This window comes from Heteronotia binoei, chromosome 6 (assembly GCF_032191835.1).
Source record: "Heteronotia binoei isolate CCM8104 ecotype False Entrance Well chromosome 6, APGP_CSIRO_Hbin_v1, whole genome shotgun sequence".
NCBI classification, from domain to species: domain Eukaryota; kingdom Metazoa; phylum Chordata; class Lepidosauria; order Squamata; family Gekkonidae; genus Heteronotia; species Heteronotia binoei.
Window position 1 is genome coordinate 62,672,013 of NC_083228.1, and position 23,405 is coordinate 62,695,417.

General features: G+C 42.7%; 1 protein-coding gene across 1 annotated transcript in view; it reads left to right on the forward strand.

The window, feature by feature from the left end:
• Positions 1-1,846: 1,846 nt before the first annotated feature.
• ABLIM1 (actin binding LIM protein 1) overlaps positions 1,847-23,405 on the forward strand; it is a 350,053-nt gene continuing 328,494 nt past the window's right edge. Inside the window, exon 1 of the mRNA XM_060241593.1 lies at positions 1,847-2,008. Within this exon, the coding sequence (XP_060097576.1) occupies positions 1,996-2,008 (13 nt within the window). The 5' untranslated portion in view covers positions 1,847-1,995. The remainder of the gene's footprint in view (positions 2,009-23,405) is intronic.

Genomic DNA, 23,405 nt, shown 5'->3' on the forward strand with positions numbered 1-23,405 from the left:
AAGGAAGAGAATATCGGATCTTGTTTCCAGATTGGTTCAGATTGCCAAATGTCCTGAATTGTGCTACATCTTAAGTAGCTGATTGTCTTTTCCTGCTTTCTTGCTGAAACTCCATAGTGGCAGGGATATCATACAACCTTATTAGGTCTGGCTAACCCTCTCAGCCTGGCTTCCAGGTCTTTTGGGTGCTGTACAGGATGATAGAAATGTCACTCTCCTGTTTCTTCTGTGGGCCTCATAATAACCTTTGAGCACGGTAATGTAGCTTTTCTAGTTACACAGAATTTCTCCTCACACTAATCCTAAACAGATAAATTGAAAATAAATCTCAGCAGAGTCCCTGGGAGTTCCATCCTCATCACATACAATTAAGCAAATATTTGAATCCACACAGAACTATTTATCACACATTTTATCTGTTAGTGACCGGACCTGTATTGAACATGATAACTTGGGTACTGTGCTCCATTCCAGGCAAACATGGCACAGAAAAGAGAGTGAAGAGGCACAGCTCTGGCAGGGCCCTACCAGAATTTGGAAGGTCATTTACATTTTTTGGGGAACAGTGATGCCCCGCTCAGTGCCCCAAATGACCTTCCCTCTAGTGGCTCCCTCTCTGCCTGCCTCTCTCTCTTGCCACGGCCCTCCCCTCCCCCCAAACAACTTGCTTCTGGGCTGGCAAGCTCACCACCGCCCTCTCTTCCCCATAACGTGTGGGCTGGCAGCAGAAGCAGGCCCCCCGTGCGAGTTAACAGCTGATCTACAGGCCCTTTAAGTAGCTGTGGGGGGCTGCTCCTGCTGCCAGGAGTGGCTCTAGGGCAAATAGGCCCTAGGCAAGTGACCCCCCCGACACCCCCAGCCACGCTCCGCTTGCCCCCACCCGCCACCGCAGTGCTCTGCTCACTCGCCCCTTGCCGCCACCCCCGCTGCCACACTCTGCTCACCCCTGCCACCGCAGCGCTCCCCCTGCTCGCTGCTACTCCTCCCCCCGCTCGCCGTGACTGCTGCTGGCCTGTGTGCTGTTTTAGTGGCAGGGAACGGAGGGCTGCATGCAAGCTCACCACCCCCTCTCTTCCCCACCAGTAAAATAACGCATGGGCCTGCAGCAGAAGCAGGCCCCCTCATGAGTTAAGGGCCCGCGAAACACCTGATCCACAGGCTCTTTAAGTGGGGGGGCTGCTTCTGCTGCCAGGAGCGGCTCTAAGGCTAACAGGCCCTAGGCAGGAAACCCCCCATGCCCGCCATGCTCTGCTCACCCCACCAGCTGTGGCAGCACACTGCTCACTTGCCCCGTAACACGCCTGCTCCCCCACTCCCTGCCCCTCCTCGCTGCAACCGCTGCCGGACCACACACTGTTTTAGCGGCAGGGAAGGGAGGGCTGTGGCAAGCTCACCGCCACCCTCTCTTCCCCACCAGTAAAATAACGCGGTGGCCGGCAGCAGAAGCAGCCCATTAAAGGGCCCATGGATCATCTGGTCCTCGGGCCCTTTAACTCAGGCCAGAGGCTGGGACTGCTTATGCCCCCCCCCCCCACGACCTCTCCACTGCCCTGGAGCCATGGCAGAGGCCCCAGTGAGCACTGGCTCGCCTCCAGCTTTCCACAGGAAGCCCGTGCAGCAGCAGTGCATGCAAATAGCTTCTCTCTCTCTCTCTCTCTCTCTCCCTCTCCCTCTGTCCCTAAGAGGTCCCGAGGTGCATTGCTGTGGGGGCTAAGGCGGTTGTTAACCAGATTCTGCTGGTGCTGCAGCGCCAGGCTGGGCAAAGGAGACCCCGCCCAGCGCCAGCCGCTCGCTGCCCGCATTGGCTGCGGCGGCCGGCTGTTGTGATTACCCCTGGCGTTCCCTTGCTGCGCCTCGCTGCTCGTGGACAAGCCGCAGACAGGTACCGCCTTCTTGATCGCAGTCTGGGCGGCACATGGGGAGATGCTTCTCCGCTGTATCCGGCTGGCATCTGTGGCTCGCTCCTCGTCCCCTGCCCTTGCCTCCGCCTGAGCGATGTCCGCCAGAGGTGAGTGAAAATGAATCGTCGCCTAGGTGGAGGGATCTGTAGCTCGCTAACGTTCGCAGATAGCAAAGCGGAGGGAGGAGAGGAGCCCAACTCCTCGCCTGTCTTGCTTGCTTCTTGTGTACCGGTAGTTACGTTAACGTCTTTGCTCCCCTTCCAGCAAGCGATCACAGCAACGTGCATAAACTTCCCTGGGGGTTTCCTTTGATCCTGCTTTTGCTGGGGAGGGGCCGAGAGGTTTAAATACCCACCCGGATCCCCTGCAGCCTTTGGCGGGTGTGAGGATTCTGGTGGATTGGCTTATCCTGGTTTTTTTCCTTGGAGAAGGGTGAGAGGTAGAGATTTTTTTCTCTCCCACCCCACCCTTCTTGGTACCATTTTGCAGCTCTACTGATGGAAAAATTCCAGAGGTTGATGCACCAAGATATTTAAAGCTGCAGTACATTCTTAAAAAAAAATGTGTGTAAGGAGAGTGCCTTGATGCTTTTCCATCTTGTGTTTGCCAGAGGCCTATTTCATATTTCCTTTTAAGAATTCTGAAGCTAGAACTGTGGAGAAGGAAGATGTGGAAAGACCCATTTCCCCCTTTGCAGTTGGATTCAGAGAAGCTGCTGCTCTGATCACAACAGAGTCTATTTTAACACAAAAGGTGCTTCTGTTAATGAAATGGTACAGATTGGTCACTAAAAGGACTGTTAATTTTTTACAATTAGTGTGTTCCAATAGTACTTGTCGTTGAGGGCTGTAAACTGCCACTTCTCATTCACATCTGTACAGGTACTTGAAATTATTGTGGCCATCTGTATTTGTCCACTGTTGAGAGGGCTAAGTAAGAAACACCTTCTTTTGTGGGTGCACAATAACCTGTTTTTAAAGTTTGATTCTGCAAGGGTTAAAAGAAGCTCTTACACCATTCATGTCTGAAAACAGCTGCATGCAGCTACGATTCATTTTGTATGCATAACATTAAAAGCCTTCTGTAATGTTGGAAAGCTGGAGGTATATTACTATCAAATGGGAACTCTTGGTATTGGTATTTGCTGCTTGATTTCTGATGCTGTAGCCATGTCAACTAGGTACATAGGGCTCTTGATCTTGGTGGAACTGTTTGTCTGCAGGCTTAACAGAAGAAACTGCAGTGAAAGGTGGTTCATGTTGATGGTATATTCATCCCATATATTTTATTGCAGAGGCACCAGCAAGAACTTCATTTGCAATGGGTGTGGCTGCTCTACAAAGAGAAGGGATGAGGGAAGAACTTTGTACATCACTGATCTTTAGGACAGCTGTGCTGCTTTCAGGATGCTGTAATGTCAGTTCTGGGAACAGGAACCTGAATTTATTTGTGTTTTCAGGGGTCCCCCCCAAATTGATTGTAGGATTTGTCCTATATAGGATCAGTTTTCAAATCTTTCATAGACAGAACCTGCTTGTTCACAGCATATTATTTCAGTCTTTGAATGTTTCTCATGTGGAATTAGCATTTCCTGTAGGTGGCTGGCCCACGAAGTCTTTCTAACCAATGACGGGTCTCATTGTACCTGTTGTTAGAGGGTTTCCCCTGAGGAGGTTCTCAGCTAGTAGTACAACAGGATGTTTCCAGTCCCCCACTCTTTGTACAACAATATCCTAAAACTGGGGAAGAAAAAACTCAAAACCGCCTATAAATAACTTATGTTTGTGTGTACCATCCACAGAGACCAACCAGGAAACATGGAAAATATTCTTTTAAATTTTACATCGATATTGCCTCCCCATCACATGCTGGCCCACTCTGGAGTAATGACTGATTATGATTGCTATCATCGATGGTTGTTGTGCAGCCAGGGACTAGGGATGTGCAAAAAAAAAAAAATTGGTAGTACACGGATTCGGAAATATACGGGGGAAAAAAATACGGAATCCAGTATATTTCTGAATTCCATAGTTGGAACAGCCGCATATACGGTAGATGTGCAGCTATTTTCGAATATACGGCTCCATTATACCCTATGGACCATTGAAATCAATGGCAAATAGGGTATATTTGAAGCTGCCTGGAGAGGGAGGGGGTTTGAGGGAGAGCCCCCCAAATTTGCAAAGGACTCTTCCCTACAAACCCCCCAAGTCCCAAAAAGATTGGGCCAGAGGGTCCAATTCCTGGGGCACCCAAAGCCAAACCTAACTTCACACCAGAGAATCTCTATAGGACCCAAATGCACTATATACATCTATCTACTCTATGAACCCTGCCACACAAAACACAATCTGCTCAAGGTCTGCTCTGCAGACCTGGCTGCAGCAAACCCAGATGCCAGCTCTCCAGCCCTGCCCCAAAGAACGCGGGGAGAGCTGGCCAAACACAACAAGCATGCTGGCTCTGGGTCTCTCACCCAGGTGCCAGCTTCCCTGCCACAGAACACACCATCTACAAATGCCAGCTCTCCAGCCCTGCCCCAAACAACACGGGGAGAGTTGGCCAAGCACAACAAGCCTGCTGGTTCTGGGTCTCTCACCCAGGTGCCAGCTTCCCTGCCACAGAACACACAATCTACAGATGCCAGCTCTCCAGCCCTGACCCAAACAATGCGGGGAGAACTGGCCAAGCAAACAAGCCTGCTGGTTCTGGGTCTCTCACCCAGGTGCCAGCTTCCCCCCCCCCCCAAAACCAGAACCAGGAAAAGGGACAACAGGAGAAGGCCAAGAAACTCAACTGTGGCCTTTTAAACAATGAAAATTAGGCCAAACAGCCCCCCTCCCAAGAACCAGAACCAGAAGAGAAAAGGAACAACAGCAGCACAACACAGCAGCAACAAATCAAACACAGAATCCTTTTAAAACAGTAAAAAACTTAACTTTTAACAATACAGGAACTTTACCAACCCTTCCCCCCAAAAAAAACCCTTCACCCTAACCCCAAGAAATCCAAGCCACCCAAATCAGGAAAAGTAAAAGGACACTGCACTTTTAAAAGTCCTCTCACTAAAGTAAGATATGGGCAAATTGGCAAAAAAAACCCCCACCCCAGGCTTCCTCCCCCATCAGAACCCCCTAACCCCAAATAAGCTACCCACCACCCAAATCTGGATAAGTAAAGGGACTCTGAGTCTTAAAAAGTCCTTTTACCAACTAAAATAAAAACAAGAACTCCAAGACTGTCTTACCTTAGATGTCTTCTCTACTCCAGGCAAGTCTGGTAAGGCTGAGATAGAGCAGCAGCAGCTGAGGCCAAGGGCCAGCACAGCACAATCTCTCTCTCACACCAACACAGCAGCAATGGAGGAGTCCAGCCAGGCAGACTCCTTTAAAAGATTCTCTGGCCCTACAGAGAGCAGTTTCAAAAATAGCACTGCTCTGTCATTGGCCAGACAACAGTGCTTACTTGGTTACCCAAGTAAGCAAAAGATCAAAAGAACAACAATGTTGCTGATGGCTGCGGGATCAGCTACACAACAGCCCTGCAAAGCATGCATTTGCAATGCATTTTGCAAATGCATGCTTTGGATTGGCTGCTGGGGCTCCTCTTCCCCCTCCCCCCCTCCCTGATCCCAGGGAGGCTATGGGAGAGGTGGGAAAAGGCTACCAAAGGCGGGAAAGGAGGCAAGCAGCTCTCCTGAGGCTGCAGAAGCTCCTTTTCCATGGATTTCCGTATACTTCCGAATATCTATACGGAAGTATACGGGGAGCCATACTCGATTCCCGCATAATGGGCCCCAATTGGATTTGGCTGTATGCGATTCTGTATACAGCCAAATCAGGGGTGATTCAGCAGTTGATTTGGTTCAGCCGAACCAAATGCACACCCCTGCCGGGGACTAGGGTTTTGAAATGGTTGTCATCTGAATTTTTTAATTAGTCAAATGATTTGTCTGGTTTTATGTTTTAGCTAGTTGTTTTACCAGTTATGTAATCTGTTTTATTCTGATGTGACCTGCCCTGATCCCATCTGGGAAGGACTGGATAGCAATGTGAAGTAATACATAACAAATAAATAAATAACATTTTTTCACCCACCTACTTATATATGCAGAAGATGTGGACTAGCAAGGTAGACTGGACTGTGTCATTAGGCCTTAATCCTTTCAATCCTTGTGTTTCTGTATCCTTGCATGTTAAGAATTTTAAACTTTGGTTTGCTTGTAATTTTATATTGCATTTAATGATGGCACCAGAATCCTAAAATGCTGAGTTCTGTGATATTTGCAAGTGTGTTGTTGTTACATGACTGCTATTGCTCCCAGATGATGGCTGATTCTGGGCCATTTCCAGAAAGTGCAGTTAAACAGTTGAGCTACACTAGTCAATAACTGGATGCTCTATTAGAAAGAGGGCTTGGCAACAACTCTGTTTAGCTGGTCCAGTCAGCACCCCTCCACCCTTTGTGTGCATTGTTCATGGTGGCTATTTTTTCCTCTGCAGGAAAACTCTGTAAAAAAGCACTGAAAGAATGTAAGCTAATAGAAGTATTTGCACTCTGTCTCTTATTATGAAAATAGTTCTTGTTCTACAAGGTTCTAGTTGTGATTTTTAATAAATTGCAAGTAAGAACAAATAAATTGGGAAGGACAGCTTTTGTACTGTGATGCATATCTTATCACGATGTATTTTATTTTTGTACATAGGATCCCTAAATGTGAGCCTTCCATTTTCTTTATCTGGAGCAAGTAACAAATACTATATAAACTTGAAGCAAAATTTTCTCATATGTTATCCTCTCATGGCCATTCATAAACTTTATCTTCATCATCTCTGGCTTGAGGTGAGAAGCATAAAAGGAACAAAGAGTTCACTTGGGCAGTTTGTGGCTGTTCAGCTGTGCTTTATCACATCTATGTACATTTGTAAAATGCAACCTCTTCACAAGACAAAAGAACAAGGGGAGGAAAATTAATCAGCTGTATTTAATCAACTACTGAGCCCCCTGAGCTTCAGGTTAGTAAACACAGCATCCAGGACTTTTTTTGCAGCAGGAGCTCCTTTGCATATTAGGCCACATTCTCCTGATGTAGCCAATCCTCCTGGAGCTTACAGTAGGCCCTGTTTGACAGCCAGTTTGGTGTAGTGGTTAAGTGCGCAGACTCTTATCTGGAAGAACCAGGTTTGATTCCCCACTTCTCCACTTGCAGCTGCTGGAATGGCCTTGGATCAGCCATAGCTCTCACAGAGCTGTCCTTGAAAGGGCAGTTTCTGTGAGAGCTTTCTCATTCCCACCTACTTCACAGGGTGTCAGTTATGGGGGAAGAAGGTAAAGGAGATTGTAAGCCTCTCTGAGGTTCACAATGAAGGGTGGGGTAGAAATCCAGTATCTTCTCCTTCTGTACTAAGAGTCCTGTAAGCTCTTGGAGGATTGGCTACATTAGGGGTTTGTGGCCTAATATGCAAACGAGTTCCTGCTACAAAAAAAGCCTTGACAACTATCATCTTTAAGAGTATCTCTTGCATGTACTATTGGCTATTATCTATCAGGTTGGCTGAATGGCAGTTTCTCAGTGTCTCCTAATAAATTCTTGCCTGTTTCTAAAATGGTAGCACTTCTACTGTTGCTTGTGTGGTGGATTAAAATTAGTTTCCAATGATGTCCACCAGCTCCTTTTTGTTGGGTCTGCTATGTACTTGTAATTTATCATCAATTTTGATTGACACATACATGTGTGCGCGCCGGGGGTGTGAAACAGAATGCTGGACTAAATGGCCCACTCAGTCCAGCAGGACACCCCTTGTTCTTGTGATACATGGTTGCTCCTATCTTGTGTAGAGAAGTTGTACTTGTTTTGTTTTGCTTCAGATCACAACTCTGTAACTTGAAGCATTTAATTATAATTTAATTATAATCATAAACATGATTGTTTCATTTTGGAGATACCTTGCCAAATCTGAGTAAATTATGGATTCTGATGCTGGATATAGAATGTATATGAATTATTCAGAATTTTGTCCTTGTCACTAAAACAGAGTTTATTTTCCAAAACCCTATAGGTGGGGAGTTAAGCTTGCCTGAATGCTATGCATTCTGACCAGAAAAGGCATAAGACATCTGTGGCAGAAATTCCAATGTTATCTGCCTTCATGGTGGTACAGGGTAATAATTAAGTAAATATTTGTTAGTTAACAAAATAAGTACTACAAACCCAAGTAAATAACAAAATAAATTGACTGTTCATGCCTGAGGATGTCTGTCCCACTTACCAAATGGTAGTAAAGAATAGGGATACCTGTGTCTTTTTTTTTTAATTCAATCAAACTTTATTAAAAGAGTAAATACGAAAATATACATAACTTTCTTCATATACCAGATATTGGTAAATATATAGAACAAAGTACAAAGTGTCTTAATTTCAGGTCAATCTGGACATATTGTGGTTCTTCAGTGGTGAGAGTAAAGTAACTTTGCACATGATCTGAGACTTTCTGTTCACTATTAGTGCTTTACAAATATGCCTTAGGCTGAATATTGGCAACAAAGCTAGGTATTTGTGTTGGGAGTTCCATGCCCTTCTATAACACTTTTGAAATATCATTTGATAAAAAGCATGCATTTTGATTCTGTAGAAGAGGATATTACTGATATCACTTGAATCTGCAGTAGCCACACCATCATTTTCTTATAGCCTGGTGGTTAGTAGTGTCATAAGCAGAAAATATTTTGCATTACTTTACATCATAATAATATAAGGGTGTGTCTAATATGGTTCACTATGTATGCAAGGATTAGGATGTGTAATATCATTACATGTTCAGCAGTTGCTGACATTGAAAAGACTGGCCAATTATACAGTGTTCTGCTGTACCTGCATGGTTCTAAAGCACCTTGTTATAGCACTAAGAGAAATTCGCTTTATCCAGTTTCTCCCTGAAATCCAGCAATCTGTTTCATTTCCTCTTTTTGAAATTTGGAGTATGTTCCTAATCAATTCTGTTTTGGTCAAGCGAGGAGGGACTGGAAGAGAGGTTCTGCAGAATTTTAGAATTTGCCTCTATAGATGCTTAGAAGCATGCACTGTTTTCCTGAACCTTCCTGTCCCCCAACTAGAGTACCACCTGTTATATGTAACATAAACCAAGCGCTGGCACTGCTGTTGCAAAAGGATGCACTGATTTGATGGACCAAGGGTCTGATTCAGTATAAGACAGCTTCATATGTTCATATGATTTCTCTTTAAGTAGAATGGAAAAAGAAATCTCTCTTTTAAAATAGAAGAAAGAGGAATCAATAGTTATATATTAAAAAGCAAATTTTGGGAAAAGAAATTTCTCTCTCCATGATACCTTGTTAAACAAATTTCAGTAATTCTTCCTATCTGGTTTCCTCTCATTTTGTTCTCTGCTGAATTTATGCCAGAGACCCGTGAATGTCTCTCTTAGGTCACTCAAGTAAATGAGGTTACTTTTAAGTCCCCTGTACCCTGAAGCTGTGAGATCAATTCATAATCATAAGAAGAAAAAACTGAAGCATTAGACTTAAGAAAAATAATTTACAATGTTCTCGTTACCTTCGTCTTTTTCATTAGTGCTTTTTGAAGGGTATGTGAGTATAGAAACTGAAGGGCACAAAAATGGATGTGAGTATAATTTCCTCTCATTGTATGTCAAGACAATGAAGTACAAACTATTTTAGATGTGTATATTTGAATAGAATTTTAAAGGAAGAAAATAAGGATCAACCTATGGCAGACCAAATCATTTTGAGATGTTTAAGAGAAAAATACACCCATATTCTTATATTTAATACTCTGTTTTCAAAATGAATCTTTCTTGGTGCTTAAAATTAGTTTTCTGTAGTTCAGAACTCTAAGATACGTTGGGTTTTTTTTAATTTTAGCACAGTGTATGTTTTTCTGTGTATGCCTGCATGCAAAAAAACATCATGAGGAAAGGGGGGGATATAAATGTTTTAATAAACAAATAAAATCAATATGATGCATAGAAAATAGAAAGTCCCTACCATATGCTCCTACCATATTATCCATCACTTGCAAATAATCACTTAGGGGCCACTAACTTATTCCCTACTCCTACATGCTTGCATTGCTGGTGTGTCTCCATTCCCCCTTTCTGTGTCTATCACAGTCATGCAGTTGCTCTGCTTCCCTTTATTTCTACTCATAAAAGGTAATTAATACTTTAGGCTAGGAAAGAGGGCACATCTGTTTAATGTACAACTTAGATTCTTTTTCTTCTGGTCTAGTGCTCCAACATCTGCACTGACTCCCTGTTGTTTTTCAGGAGCAATTAAGGGGGTAGTGCTGACTAATAAAGCCCCCTGGAGTTGCTTTAGGCCTTGAGTTAAGAAACAACCTCCTATATATTCAGTAGCTATATATATATATATATATATATATATATATATATATATATATATATATATATATATATATTTGCTCACATGAGAGTGCCTTTATTTAGTCCATCATTTAGCCCATCTCACACACAGAGGCATGAAATTCTGTGAGCTTGTTATGTCATGTAACTGCAACACCATGACAAATAATATAGTCTGTCCTATACTCAACAAATTGTGGAGCAGACTACAATAATTATGGAAACAAAAGCCAGTGGAGCAACACTCCCACAGCATACCTAGTAACCCTATGATAACCCTATAATCAGGCTGATAGTTTCCCCATGTTACCCATGTATGGAAGACACCAAAGAATGCGCAGCAATGGCCAAGGTAACGTACCCTCATCCAGCCCAGGTCTGACAACAGCCCATGGGCAATCTGTATAGAGATTTATTCATTTTTGCAGTGATTAGGTTTAGACAAAAATGTGTGAGTCGGAAGCTAAAAAAATTTGTGAGTCAGAAGCTAAAAAAACTCAGCTAGAGGGAACACTGCCCATGATGTCATTCAGCCCCAATATACCCATACGCTGTGCACAAGGAACAACTGAGCAACCAGTTGTGCTTTGTGGATAAATCACAACATAATTTCCTCAGCAAGCATGAGAGCAGCAACTGATACTTTACAGTAACAAAACCCAGAGTTCCCAACAGATGGTTTTCAGTCGGCCTGTGTTTGCCTGGCAAAGGATGACGGGTTTAAACAGCCAGGACCAGATAGGGAAGTAAGATGTGTTATTCCAGTACAGCACCTGGCCAGCTACACAGCCCAGAGGTAACAGAAGGCATGCATTGTGAACCCTTAGCTTCCCTTGGAAAAAACAGTTCAAGTCTTGCTGTGGAAACAGTACCCCCCCCCTCACACTTATTAGTCAGAGCTTCCAAAGGCACAGAAGAGTGAAGATACTGACAGGACACTCACAGGTCCCAGCTACAAGATATATGTAGTGGCTCAGTGGGAAACAAGTAAAGATCCTTAAATCTGGCCATCGCTGCCAGCAGCAGTGAGTTCGGATGCAACAAGGGAGGGCAGCACAACTGGAATGTAAACATTCCGCTCAGCACAATATTCTCTGACAGCACAGCAGTAGGAGCAGACAGAAGAAGGCCCTTGAAGCCGCTTTGTCTCTCCAAAACTCAAATGGTTTCCCACTTATTGTTACTTCTGAAGTAGACTTTGCATGTTGTGTTACTGGGAAACAGCATTTTCTTTGAGTGTTGGTCTACAAAACTGCCTTGTTGCATACACAGAGACAGAAAAAATATGGAAATTGCAGTGAGTAAAGGGTAGTGGGTGGAGCAAACTGTACCTATGGAGGGATTATTGGTTGACTACTGATAAATGAGTTTTTCTACTGAAGTGGTCTTCTATTCTGTATGCTCCAACCAAACTTCATATTACCCAACTAGTTGCAGAAATGCAAATGAGATTCCTAGGAAGTATTTGTGGTTGAGTTTTTGAGGCTGTTGTGTAAGGGTTTACCAGTGGTAGTTTATCACAGGAACCAGTGTGTGTCAGCAGTAAGATTTTTTTTTCTATTGCAGTTCTGTGCTCCACTAGCAAAGGAAAAGATTGTTCTCACCAAAGAACAATTCCTTCCTGCCCAGCAGGTGTAACTTGAGGATAAGATTGCTCAGATCTGGGGCAGCCATGCCATTCTAGCTCCAGGACCAATCTGTGTGTGTGGGCAAAGTGCCCGACTGCCAGGATCTATTAGAAGCATTTAAAGGTATTTTGTATGCCATTTTTGGATTGACTGGAATTAATTTGATGTGTATTGTAGACCTTTCTCATTGTTAGGTTTGCATTTTTTAGCTAGCTGGTTTTTACTTATGACCTTTTTCTGAATTTCCACCTGTCCTGGACCTTTGAAATAGGGTGGAATACAAACCTAAATTTTAAAAACAGTAATGAGAGATAATGTTAGTCCAATGTGACATTGTTTCCTTGTTTCAGATGCTTTAAAATCTGACAGCTGAATGCTTTGTAAACATGGGATCATGATACATGAAGGGAGGAAAACTAATTTTCCTTAACAGTAGCTATGCTCTAGCTGAAGGGGTTCCAGAGAGCCTGTTTGGAAACCTTCAGAATTCTTAACCAGACATAATTCTAATAAAGCAGTCTCCCAGTGCAGTGTATTCTGATACTGGAAAATCTTCTTGTAGTTTGAGTATTCTAACTCCATAGGGTTGTGTATGAATACACCATGTTTACAATTATGTCTGTTTCTTCCATTCTGATACTGTTTTCTGGCTGTTTGATAATGACATGTTAAACATGTAAGTAATTAGGCAGCTGTTGAGTAATGCATTATAATTGTCATAACAGCATAGTGGTGATTTTTTACACTAATAAACTGTTACACAATTCCCCATTACAGCCATGTCTCTTTTCCATACTGTACTGTAGCATTCTTTTGTGTTCTGGCCAAAGCAGTTGTGATCAAACCAGTGATGTGTCTTCCTAATGAGTTTCAGGCCACCCGTCACTCTGGCCAGCTGGGTAAAGTGCATTGCAATCAGTCATTGCAGAGAACTTGAAACAGAAACGGTTTCTAAATCAGGGATCCTTCTTCTCTTCACACCCCTCTCTATTAACATTTCATTTAAAATTGGCTTTTCTGTTTTCAGCATTGTTGGTATGATGCCTTATTCATGTGTTTGTTCATCAGACCACTGTACTGCCTGTGGGTTTTTAAAGGTATTATATGAAGTGTTCTTAAGGTATAAAAAAGAGCTAACTGGATTTGTTGTCTTAAAAGGAGTTGGTTTTAGGTTTTGCTGTGAAAGGATACCAAAATGTGAGTGAAAACAGGGAATGTGAAACCTTCACTTGGTCCACTATCTGATGGTAGGAAAGAATGCAAATGTATTTTATAAGCAGGGATGGAAAAAAGATGTGGTGTTCTGTTGCTGACACTTAAAAACGTTTTAACCAGCCTGTTTCTTCATGCAGAAAACCAAAGAGGCAGGATATTAATGTGGTTTGAGTTTTCATACAAGCCAAATTAAATACCTTTCATCAAAACTGCTGGAGGTAGAGAAGGTGTTAACTTCTAGTAGGAGCTGGAGATGATTTAAACAGCAGAAAATGTTAGGTCCTACTGATTTCAACAAGTGGGCTTCATTTATCTGGCTATCCTAGTTAATATATTTTAGTTGAGGCACATCTTCTGAAGTGATACAGGAACCCCTTGAGGAGGAAAGTAAAGTTGTGAAAGCAATTGAATGCAACTGATTTTTTGTTACATTTTTGTGTGCAGTGGTTCATACTGAATGGTTTCACACACTCTGGTCAGTATCCACTCATGTCATTGACTCTGTTTAATGTTCCCACTGAGCCTTGCTTGAAAGTCAGATCTACAATTAGGATTCTTTAGAAATGGAGGCTTGGCTATAGCTTACCTAAAACTGGAAAACAGACATACCCAAGCTTTGCTAGTTCTTCAAACTGAATATATTTAATTGTGTGTACTTTGGATAGACTGGTTTTCTGAAAGGCAATGAATTAGAATGCTAGGATTACTTGGGTGGAACTGGTAGTAGGTTGCACCTGTGGCCTTTTGTATTTGTAGCTTCTAGCTGAAAGCATAAACTCAGTAATGGACAAACTATGACACCCAATGTAATGCATGGGTACCTTCAGAGTTGAGAACAGAACAACAACATGGGAGTTGTTATACTAATACAATTGGATATTAATTTGAAACCATGCACTAGGTGAAGAGTCACTGGAAGCCCAGTTGTATAATATTGTTGGAGAGGCTGCACAAACAGTTAAATCATTCTCCAGGTCTACTTTTTGATGGCTATACATGGTATTTATAAAAAGTCAAGGGACTGTATGTATGCATCTTGGTCCAATGCAGAAGCCATGTAATAATACTATATGATGGTCTGGATTCTAGATGTACAAACAGCCATCCCTGGCTTGTTCTCCTTGCCTGCCTCTCAGCGGTATCTTTGGATGTTATCCTACATTCATCCATTGTAGGCCTTTCCCATTAGGTGTGCCATCCTACAAATTGCATCCCACAATGCTTAAAATATTGGATGAAACATACATGCAGGAGGAGGTCCCCAGGTGACATTTTCTTTAACTTATGACTAATTTAGGATGAAGACAAGGGTGCTTTTGGAAAATTCCAATGACAGCTATTGAAATGGTTTCGTTTTCTGCTTTCTTTGAACTTTTTTTATGTGGCCAAACAACCTTCAAGGATAGAGCAGTGTTTTAAATCATGTTCTGATTATTTGGTTGTAACACTAAATCTACTATTCCAAACCAATGCAATTCCACTGTTTGAGATTTTGCTTTGGTATTCACTGTCAAAACAGTATATGGTTTGGTGTGATCACAAATTTTGTGCACTCTGCCACTTTCACAAGAATAATAGTTGCAAGGAATATGCCAATGTGTGCAACAGTGTTGTTGGAAGTGAGAGTTCAGAGCTTTTGGGGGGAAAGACTGCAGAATATGGGGGCAGAATTCAAGACAAAAAGATATGTATGACTGACAAGATATGTATGTAGCAAATATTTATAGAAGTAATCTACAGATTCCCAAAAATGCAGTCTTTAGACACCTTACCGTACTGTGTGCAGCAGACATGACAATTATTTGGTAGAATTTTCCCCTTCCATTTTCGTCCCACTGGATTGTAAGTTTGTTCAAAAAGCTTTTGATTAACTACCTACTTTTTAGCTTTTGGTAAAAGATCTAGTGTATTTGATATGTTAAAAGCCAAATTTAGAAAGTTTCTGTGACACACTGAAACAGCAAGTCCTGGAGTAATACCACATGTGGAAACTGGAAGGTACTTCCTTTAATTTTCTTCCATCTTTGACTAGTAAAACAGATGCAAAAATAAAATTTGGTGAACTTAATTTTTCAGCATGTTATCCCATCTCCGTAGCGGTCAGCAGGGGTCATTTTGTAGAAAAATAGGTGGCAGAGCTCATCCAGGGATTGTTATGCGGCTGCAATACTATTCAGTGGACAAGGAGGTGGAACTCTCAGAAAGGTTCAGGAGCTGTGCTCCTGTGAGCTCCCACTGAATCTGAGGCCTGGCTATCAGGAGCCAAAATGGCTACATAGCCTGCAAGCCTTTATGCAGTGCATCCAACTTGTTATTTAGGAGGTCTGGAAGCATTTTTTGCAAATATTAGTAGCAAAGCCAAAGGAGAAGTATGAAATTGACTAATTTCCAATGCACTCTACTGAAATGCATAAGCCAGGGGTGTTGAACTCATTTGTTATGAGGGCCTGACATAAATGGGACTTTGTGGAGCTGGGCCATGTGTGTCATAAAATGTAATGACAGTACTAGAGAGATAAACTTTATAAAGGACACAGACAAACAAATGATATTATTTTTTTACTTAAAATACAAACATGCTTACAACTCTTGCAATATTTTGTTTAAAATGGAAAGAAGAAGAAGAAGATATTGGATTTATATCCCGCCCTCCACTCCGAAGAGTCTCAGAGCGGCTCACAATCTCCTTTAGCTTCCTCCCCCACAACAGACACCCTGTGAGGTGGGTGGGGCTGGAGAGGGCTCTCACAGAAGCTGCCCTTTCAAGGACAACCTCTGCCAGAGCTATGGCTGACCCAAGGCCATTGCAAGTGGAGGAGTGGGGAATCAAACCCGGTTCTCCCAGATAAGAGTCCGCACACTTAACCACTACACCAAACTGGCTCTCCAAACTGGAAAGGTGGGGGAATAGTAGGCTTGCCAGTCCCTGGGTCTGGGTGGGTGATACCCTTGTTTTGCAGGCTCTTCTCCATCAGTAGCCAGCTGCCCAGTGCGGGGAAGCCCCATCCCAACAGCCACTATGTGCCTTTAGATCTCAGGCAGGTTCAGAACCTTGCAGTTGCTTGTTTTGAAAGGGGTGTGTGTGCCTTTAAATCTCAGCAAGGCTGAAGCTGCATCAGTTCTCAGGTCCATTCAGTGGAGACAAGCTGGCTGCAAGGACACAATTCCAGGAAGCAAGAGATTCAGCTGACCATAGGAATTCTGGAAAGTGAAATTGAGCTCCACTCAATTGAAACACAATGCAGTGGAAACAAAGTTGCAAGGAAAATGTGGAATGGATTTTCCTGTAAAGTTTCTGGGCCCTTTTAAGAAGATTAAAAGAATAACAACTGCTGAAAATGTTCACTATTTTGCATACTACAAAAACAAGTTAAAAACAAAATAACTCCATAATGCATAATACAACAAATCCATTAATGACAGCTCCAGTTTTAAAAACTGGCTAACTCCAGCATATTAACTTAAATATTATTCAGCGTCATAAAACAACTGCACAGTTGGCCCTAAAAGTGAACCATTCTGGTAAACTGATGAAAAGCAATAGGGCTGGAATCCCCGAGAAGGAATGTCAGAGTCTCAGAGATGTAATGCTGCTACCAAAAAGCCCCCTCACTTCACATGACATATGGCTTGTATTTGTCCAACCATGCCAACATTTGAAAGCTGGTCTTGTGTGTGGACAATGCTCCCTTTGAGAGGAAAGGATACACACATCATCCATACATGTAGCATCATATGTGCATACCTGTACATAGTAAAGTGTACTCGGTTTATGTTTATGCAAAAATCTGTCATTTGTACTGGCACCAAAACATGCTTGCAAAACAACCTTCAGGTAGTAAAGTAGTGAGTGAATCCTGCTGAGGCTGCTGTTTTGGGTTCCACATGGGTTCTGGAGTGCTGGGTTGTTCCAAGGATGTCTTTTCTTTACTTGAGTGATACAAACTATCTTCCTTCACAGTATTCTCTGTGTTTGCTGTTTATTTATTTGTATTTTAAATGTTATCTTCAACTCAAAATTTATTATTTATTAATTATTTGTATTTATACCTCACCCTCCCCAGTTGGGCTTAGGGTGGCTAACAACAAGTAAAACAGTTAAACAATGTTGAATTATTACAATAAAATTATTACAATAAAGCATTATTAAAAATATGACAATATAAAGTTCGAGTAAAAACTCTCGAAGGACTAAGGTCTTATTATTAATGGACCTGGCATTGCATAGCATCAATGACGGAGGCGAGTTATTCAACCTGACCCTGCTACCTGTCACCCTTGGGATGGGACACAGATTGGAGGGTGAACGAGCACTAACTTGTCTCGGTCTCCCTCCCTTATATCATCTGTTCCCACCGCCATACCTCCCCCTCCCCAGGAGCACTGGAATCCTTAGACCAGCCATTCCCCACTGGTAGTAGCCGCTATCTTAGCCACCACCAGTGCACAGCAATCACTAATACTCTCCAGTCCACTCTGCCCTACTAGATCCCAATATTCAAATCAACAATTACTGTAGCATTAATTAAAACATGACAACTGTCTGGGTTCAGTGTTCCTATACTTACCTAGGGGACTGCAAGCCCCACCAAAGGCGCATCATGTCAGCAAGCCCTGGCACTGGGGAAGTCACCTGTCATGTTGCAGCAGAGTGTGGTCTTGGTGGAGCCAGCTCAGGAGTCAGCCAGTGTGAAGTAACTCAGCCAGCTCCCAGCAGGGTGTCCAGCAGCAGTAGCAACCCATCAGAGTTCCTTCCAGAGTTCCTTCCTCTGACATTAGGACCAAGGGGAGCTCTAGCAAAGGGGCAGGGAGAGTAGGGAGAACCGACCCTCTTAGAGGAGATAAGGTGGGGCAGCCAGCCCTTGAAAGAGTTCTGGGGGAAAGGGCTGCTGAGTTCACCAACCCAAGAAAGGGAGCCATTCGCATGGGGGTCTGTAAAGCCCCATAACTACATTAGGAAGAAAGGGTTTGAAGGCAATTTTACCATAACTTTTTGGCCTCAAACCAGAGCATTGTCATGCAATGCCCTCAGTGTGATGATGTCACTTCCATGTGATGCCATCATGTGGGGGACGTCGTGCAATTACATCACTGTTTTGGAGCAGAGCCCCACCACACTCCCAGAATACTTTTTCCCATCCTCCATCCGTGAGTTGCAAGGAGCTGGTAACCTGAATTCCTGATAATGTTGTCTGTCTTCCTTGCCCCCATTCCCAGCAGCCTGGGAGTAATGGCACCATAGTAGGAAAGCCTCTTGCCACAACATTAGTCTCAGGCTTTAATAGCTAGACTTTTAACTTCCATTACCCTAGGTTTTTAAAGGGGAACAAGTCTAAACATGATGTTCCAGTTGCCTTCCTAGAATGACTTCACGTGAACCTCCATCACTCAAAGCAGCTATGTGTTAAAGAGAAAGGTTAACCTACCCAAGATCTAAGGTCACTGGGTGATGAACAGACCTTGTTCAAAATCAGACTACCTGGCACCTGCAGGAAGGCTTTTTCAGGAACCACTCCCAAATTATGAAATTTCACCTAGGAGGTGAAACTGGTACTGGAACATAATGAAGAGTTCCAGAAAGCCTTTGAACTAGATTAAATGAATGGACTTGAGCTTGATGTGTTTCTCTCCAAGCTATTTTATTGATCTGTATTATGGTCTCTCTTTTTAAAAATCAGATTAGTTATGTATTTTAAATTCTCATCTGCTAGCCATCTTGGGAATCCTAATGATGGAAGTGATGACATATACATTCAATAAATACATAAAGTAACATGTACAACACCACCCCAGGTTCCTGCTTTGCCGTTCTTGCTTCAAGTTACAGGCTATGGCCTGAATACAGAAGTGTTTTGCTGCAGTGTAGAAATTTATAATCCTTTAATGAGGGAATTTAACAAATTCAAAGCATGTATTGGACAATCAGGGTTATTAAAAATGTTAATGAAAATGGCTCCTTAGTGATCTGATGACTTGTGCTACTAGCTGACTACTTTTATTATTTTGTTTTCTTAAATCAGCTGAGCTGATAGTTAACAGATGGTATATGGTTAACAGATGGTATGAGGAGTTGATGTAGAGTTGTTTGGAACCAGAATTCCAAGGGATTTTGATTCATAAAACCTCATAGTTAAAGGTTAGACAAGGTGACTGTAATGGCCCACATTGGTGGCCACTGTGCTTTTGAAATGTAATTTGAAAATTGTTAGGAAACATAAGTCTCCAAGTTCAGTTTAAAGTGTAGGGTTTTGTTTTTCTTGTCTGAGGATCCAAACAAGCCATATTTCCAGAGTTGGATATGAATAGATCTCATTACTGGGAGATTTGACAATACAATTCAGCAATGTCCTGTCTTTCCTTGCAGATCAGCTGTAGCAGCAGGGGGAATGATCTCTACTAGTGCAGCAGACACCTGATTCTGTAGTGTAACTGACACATTGGGGCAGAGCAAACCAACTCTTTCCTCCATGTTGGGAATCTTCTTCCCCTTCTCTGGCTGCCTGGTTTCTATAGTTGGCCCACATATATTTAAGATGATCATGTGTTATACTGTGCATAGAGCACATAGTATACTTTACAAAGGAGCATTTTTGACTTCCCTTTCCAGACAGTACAGCAGGCCCATGAACAGCATGGATGATGTGTGACCATAAGAGAAGGATACTGTAGCAGTCCCACCAAGAGTTGCGGATGATGAGGCTCAATTCTAGCTCTTTGCTCTGTCTTAATAATTATTTTCTGCACAGCAGTTTATAGAAAAGAATGCTGGGTGTGCTAAAAGATATTGCATGCATATAGAAATGAATAACTTGTGGCAGATATGATTATCGCCACTCCCAGAAGCAAGGACCAGGATTCTTTTGCATGTGTATTTTGGATGTGTAGGAAGAAGCTTGATGATTATTATTAAATGACTGGAATGGCAATTATTTAGCTGGTAATCATTTAGCAAGAAGAATTTTCATAATTAGTTTGTGGCACATATGTATTTGAGAGAGAAAGGGGGAAAAAGTATTAACCCCACAGCCAAGAATAAATGTTAAGGGCTTTCAGTTTCTCAATATGCAGACATTTTAAAAGGAATGTGACTCTTCCCAACCATGGTAATAAACACAATATTGGCTACCCAAATTACAATCTAATTTAGGGATTCTCTTTATGAGTTGATCACTTACAGACTTTTATTACTTTGAACAGTAATAAAAACAGAGTCAGCAGTTTATATGCCTCACAAGAGCAGATTACTAGGGCAATTTTAAATACTGATATTCTCCACTTCTACAAAGAAGAGCACAAGTGTTTACATTCCCCTTGTTTTCTTGAAATCAACTTTACTTATAAGGAGGCCATCCTACATACATGTATTTGGTGGATCCGATTTCTGAATAAACTTGTTTATGTTAAAACTGCAGTCTGTCTTGACCCTCTGCTTCCATCTGTCCAAGAGCTGCCGAGGTAACATTATAGACAACTGACATTTGCAACCTAAAGCTGGCATGGTTCAGTTGCTTATCAACAATTTGAACATAGATCTCCCATCTCCAATCTTCTAGTCACTATACCATACAACACACTGGCTGTCCTCCCAGAAATGAACAAAAGATACTTCATGGTTCAGTTGTAATATTTTGCTGCAAGAAGGTGAAGTTTGCTGTATGGGAGGCAGGGAACATAAAACCTGATGATCATACAAGTTCATTCACGTTAACAACAAACAATAGTTTGGAGCATGTTTCTAGATGGAACCTGGCTCTGCCTTTGCCCCCAAACCTGTAACAATGCTTCAGATGTTCTGAAGTTATTTAGAAAGTGCTCTAGACTAACATAAGAGTTGCCTATCTTAATCTCCCTCCCCCCAATACTGAAATTGATAAGCTCACTTGCCCTTTAAATAAGAATGTCTGACATGAGTCAAATGCATACACACATTTACCTTTTTTGCTTATTGACAAGCTTGTGAAGGACATATTGCATGTTATGAAGTGTAGGACTTTTTTGTGATAGTACTCTCTGCTACTGAGTACCATCATTTTTTTCAGGGCTCTCCCAAGTTCTGGTCCTTGTATTCTGGCCCACCCAACGCAGCCAGAGAGGAAGAGAGTGGTCCCTCAGGAACAGCTTAGTGGGGGAATCTGCAGAGGGAAGGTGGAATTGGTAGAAATTGGCACAACCTTGCATATATGACTACTGATGCTTTCTTTTAAACAAACCAAAAAAAGTATATAGTTTCTCTTGTGTTCTGTAGTGGAAGCTGGAGGGGCATGAGCTGTAGGATGTTACCAGATCCTTGTAGAAGGTCAGAACAAACAGAATACAGGTACAGACAAAGCTCCCTTTTTGAAAGGCAAAGGGTATTTTTCAGTGTGACTCAGTTTCACCAGGACAAAGGCTGCTGGCTTGACTGTGACAAACAAGCAGCTAGGTCAGATACAACTGGATGTGGACTAGTGCAATTAGTTTTTTCCAGAAAAATCAGGAACGATCACTTGCACAGGGCCACAGAGCTGCTCTCTAAGTCTTTTCTCACATTGTGATGCTGCTGATAGCTCTACATCAAAGCTATGGTGGTGAATTGACTAAACGGTTCGTGTTTGGGATTCCAGGTCTAAATAAAGAAATACCTGAGGATTCCGGGAGTGGAGCCAGGAGACTTTGGGGGTGGAGCTGGGAGCAAAAGTGTGACAAGCAAAGGGAATTCTGGCAATCACATGTTAAAGGGACTGCATGCCTTTTAAATGCCTTCTTTCCATTTGGAATAATAAAGGATAGGGGCACCTTCTTTTGGGGCTCATAGAATTGGACCCCCTGATCCAATCTTTTTTAAACTTGGGGGTGTTTTGAGGAGAGGCACTGGATGCTATGCTGAAAATTTGGTGCCTCTACCTCAAAAAACAGCCCTCCCAGATACCCACGATCAATCCTCCAGTATACCTTGAAGGATTTGGTCTCCATAGGGTATAATGGAGTGCTCGGCAGACATTCTCCCCTCCTCCTTTCTTATGACCCTGAAGCGAGGGGAGGGCCTCCAAACCCAGGGATCCCCTGCCCCTAACTGAGCCAGTTTGGCGTAGTGGTTAAGTGTGTGGACTCTTATCTGGGAGAACCGGGTTTGATTCCCCACTCCTCCACTTGCACCTGCTAGCATGGCCTTGGGTCAGCCATGGCTCTGGCAGAGGTTGTTATTGAAAGGGCAGCTGCTGTGAGAGCCCTCTCCAACCCCACCCACCTCACAGGGTGTCTGTTGTGGGGGAGGAAGGTAAAGGAGATTGTGAGCCGCTCTGAGACTCTTCGGAGTGGAAGGTGGGATATAAATCCAATTTCTTCTTCTTCTTCTTCTAACTGAGGATTGGCAATCCTGTTTGTTCTTGATGCTGAGACTACAGAGTAAGCTGCTGGGAACAGAGTAGTTCTCCTGTGCAAAGCCCCGTCGAAGCTACTGGAATTTACTTTAGATTGTGTCTCTCCCCTTCACTTCAGCAGGCTCTGTGCCAGAAACTTCTCTGGTGGACTGTCATCCAGTGTGTACTAAAGACCATCCCCTGGTTTTAACAGCTTCCACACTGGCCTAGTTGCAAATGTTGTATCTACTGGAGCTGGGGCATGTCAGTCCTGTGATTGGAGGTGAGGATTCCTTGACAGAAGGGACTGGTGTTTGTGTTCAGCCAGCCAGTGAATGGCTTCTAAAGTGCCAGTTAAAAATCACAAGGGATTGAACTGCTAATGCTGATGCAGATTCACACGTGGCTCCCTCTGTGTTAATTACTAAGTCTCTTGGCAGACACAGCTGCTGCTCTGTTTCTTGTTCAGTGTAATTAATCATCCGGCCTGAATCAAAAGAAAAAGCAACTACCTTTGGCCTCATTAGCTGGGGAAAAACTGGAAATTTCTGTTTCCAAAAGGCTCTGATCCTCTGAGAAGGCAAAAGGTTTGCAATTTATTCATTCCTTTGTGGCATGGGTGAGCAATGTTCCTTGCTGTAAGAGAAGTACTGAAGGACATCGAGTTCTGTAAACAAAGGCAACATCTTCACTTACAGCCACTGAGCAGGACTAAAAGAAAGAGGTGTGTCTTGGCCTGGAATGACTGTGAAAGTAATCTTTTTAAAAAATGTTTCCAGTAGAATTATCTTTCTGACATAGTTACTTGGAATATAATTTTTCCCAATCTATTTGCATATATTTGAAGGTTTTTCCCAATCTATTTCCCTATCACCCTGCCTCTTAAGGCATGTGTTGAGAACAGAGGATAGAATGAGGTGA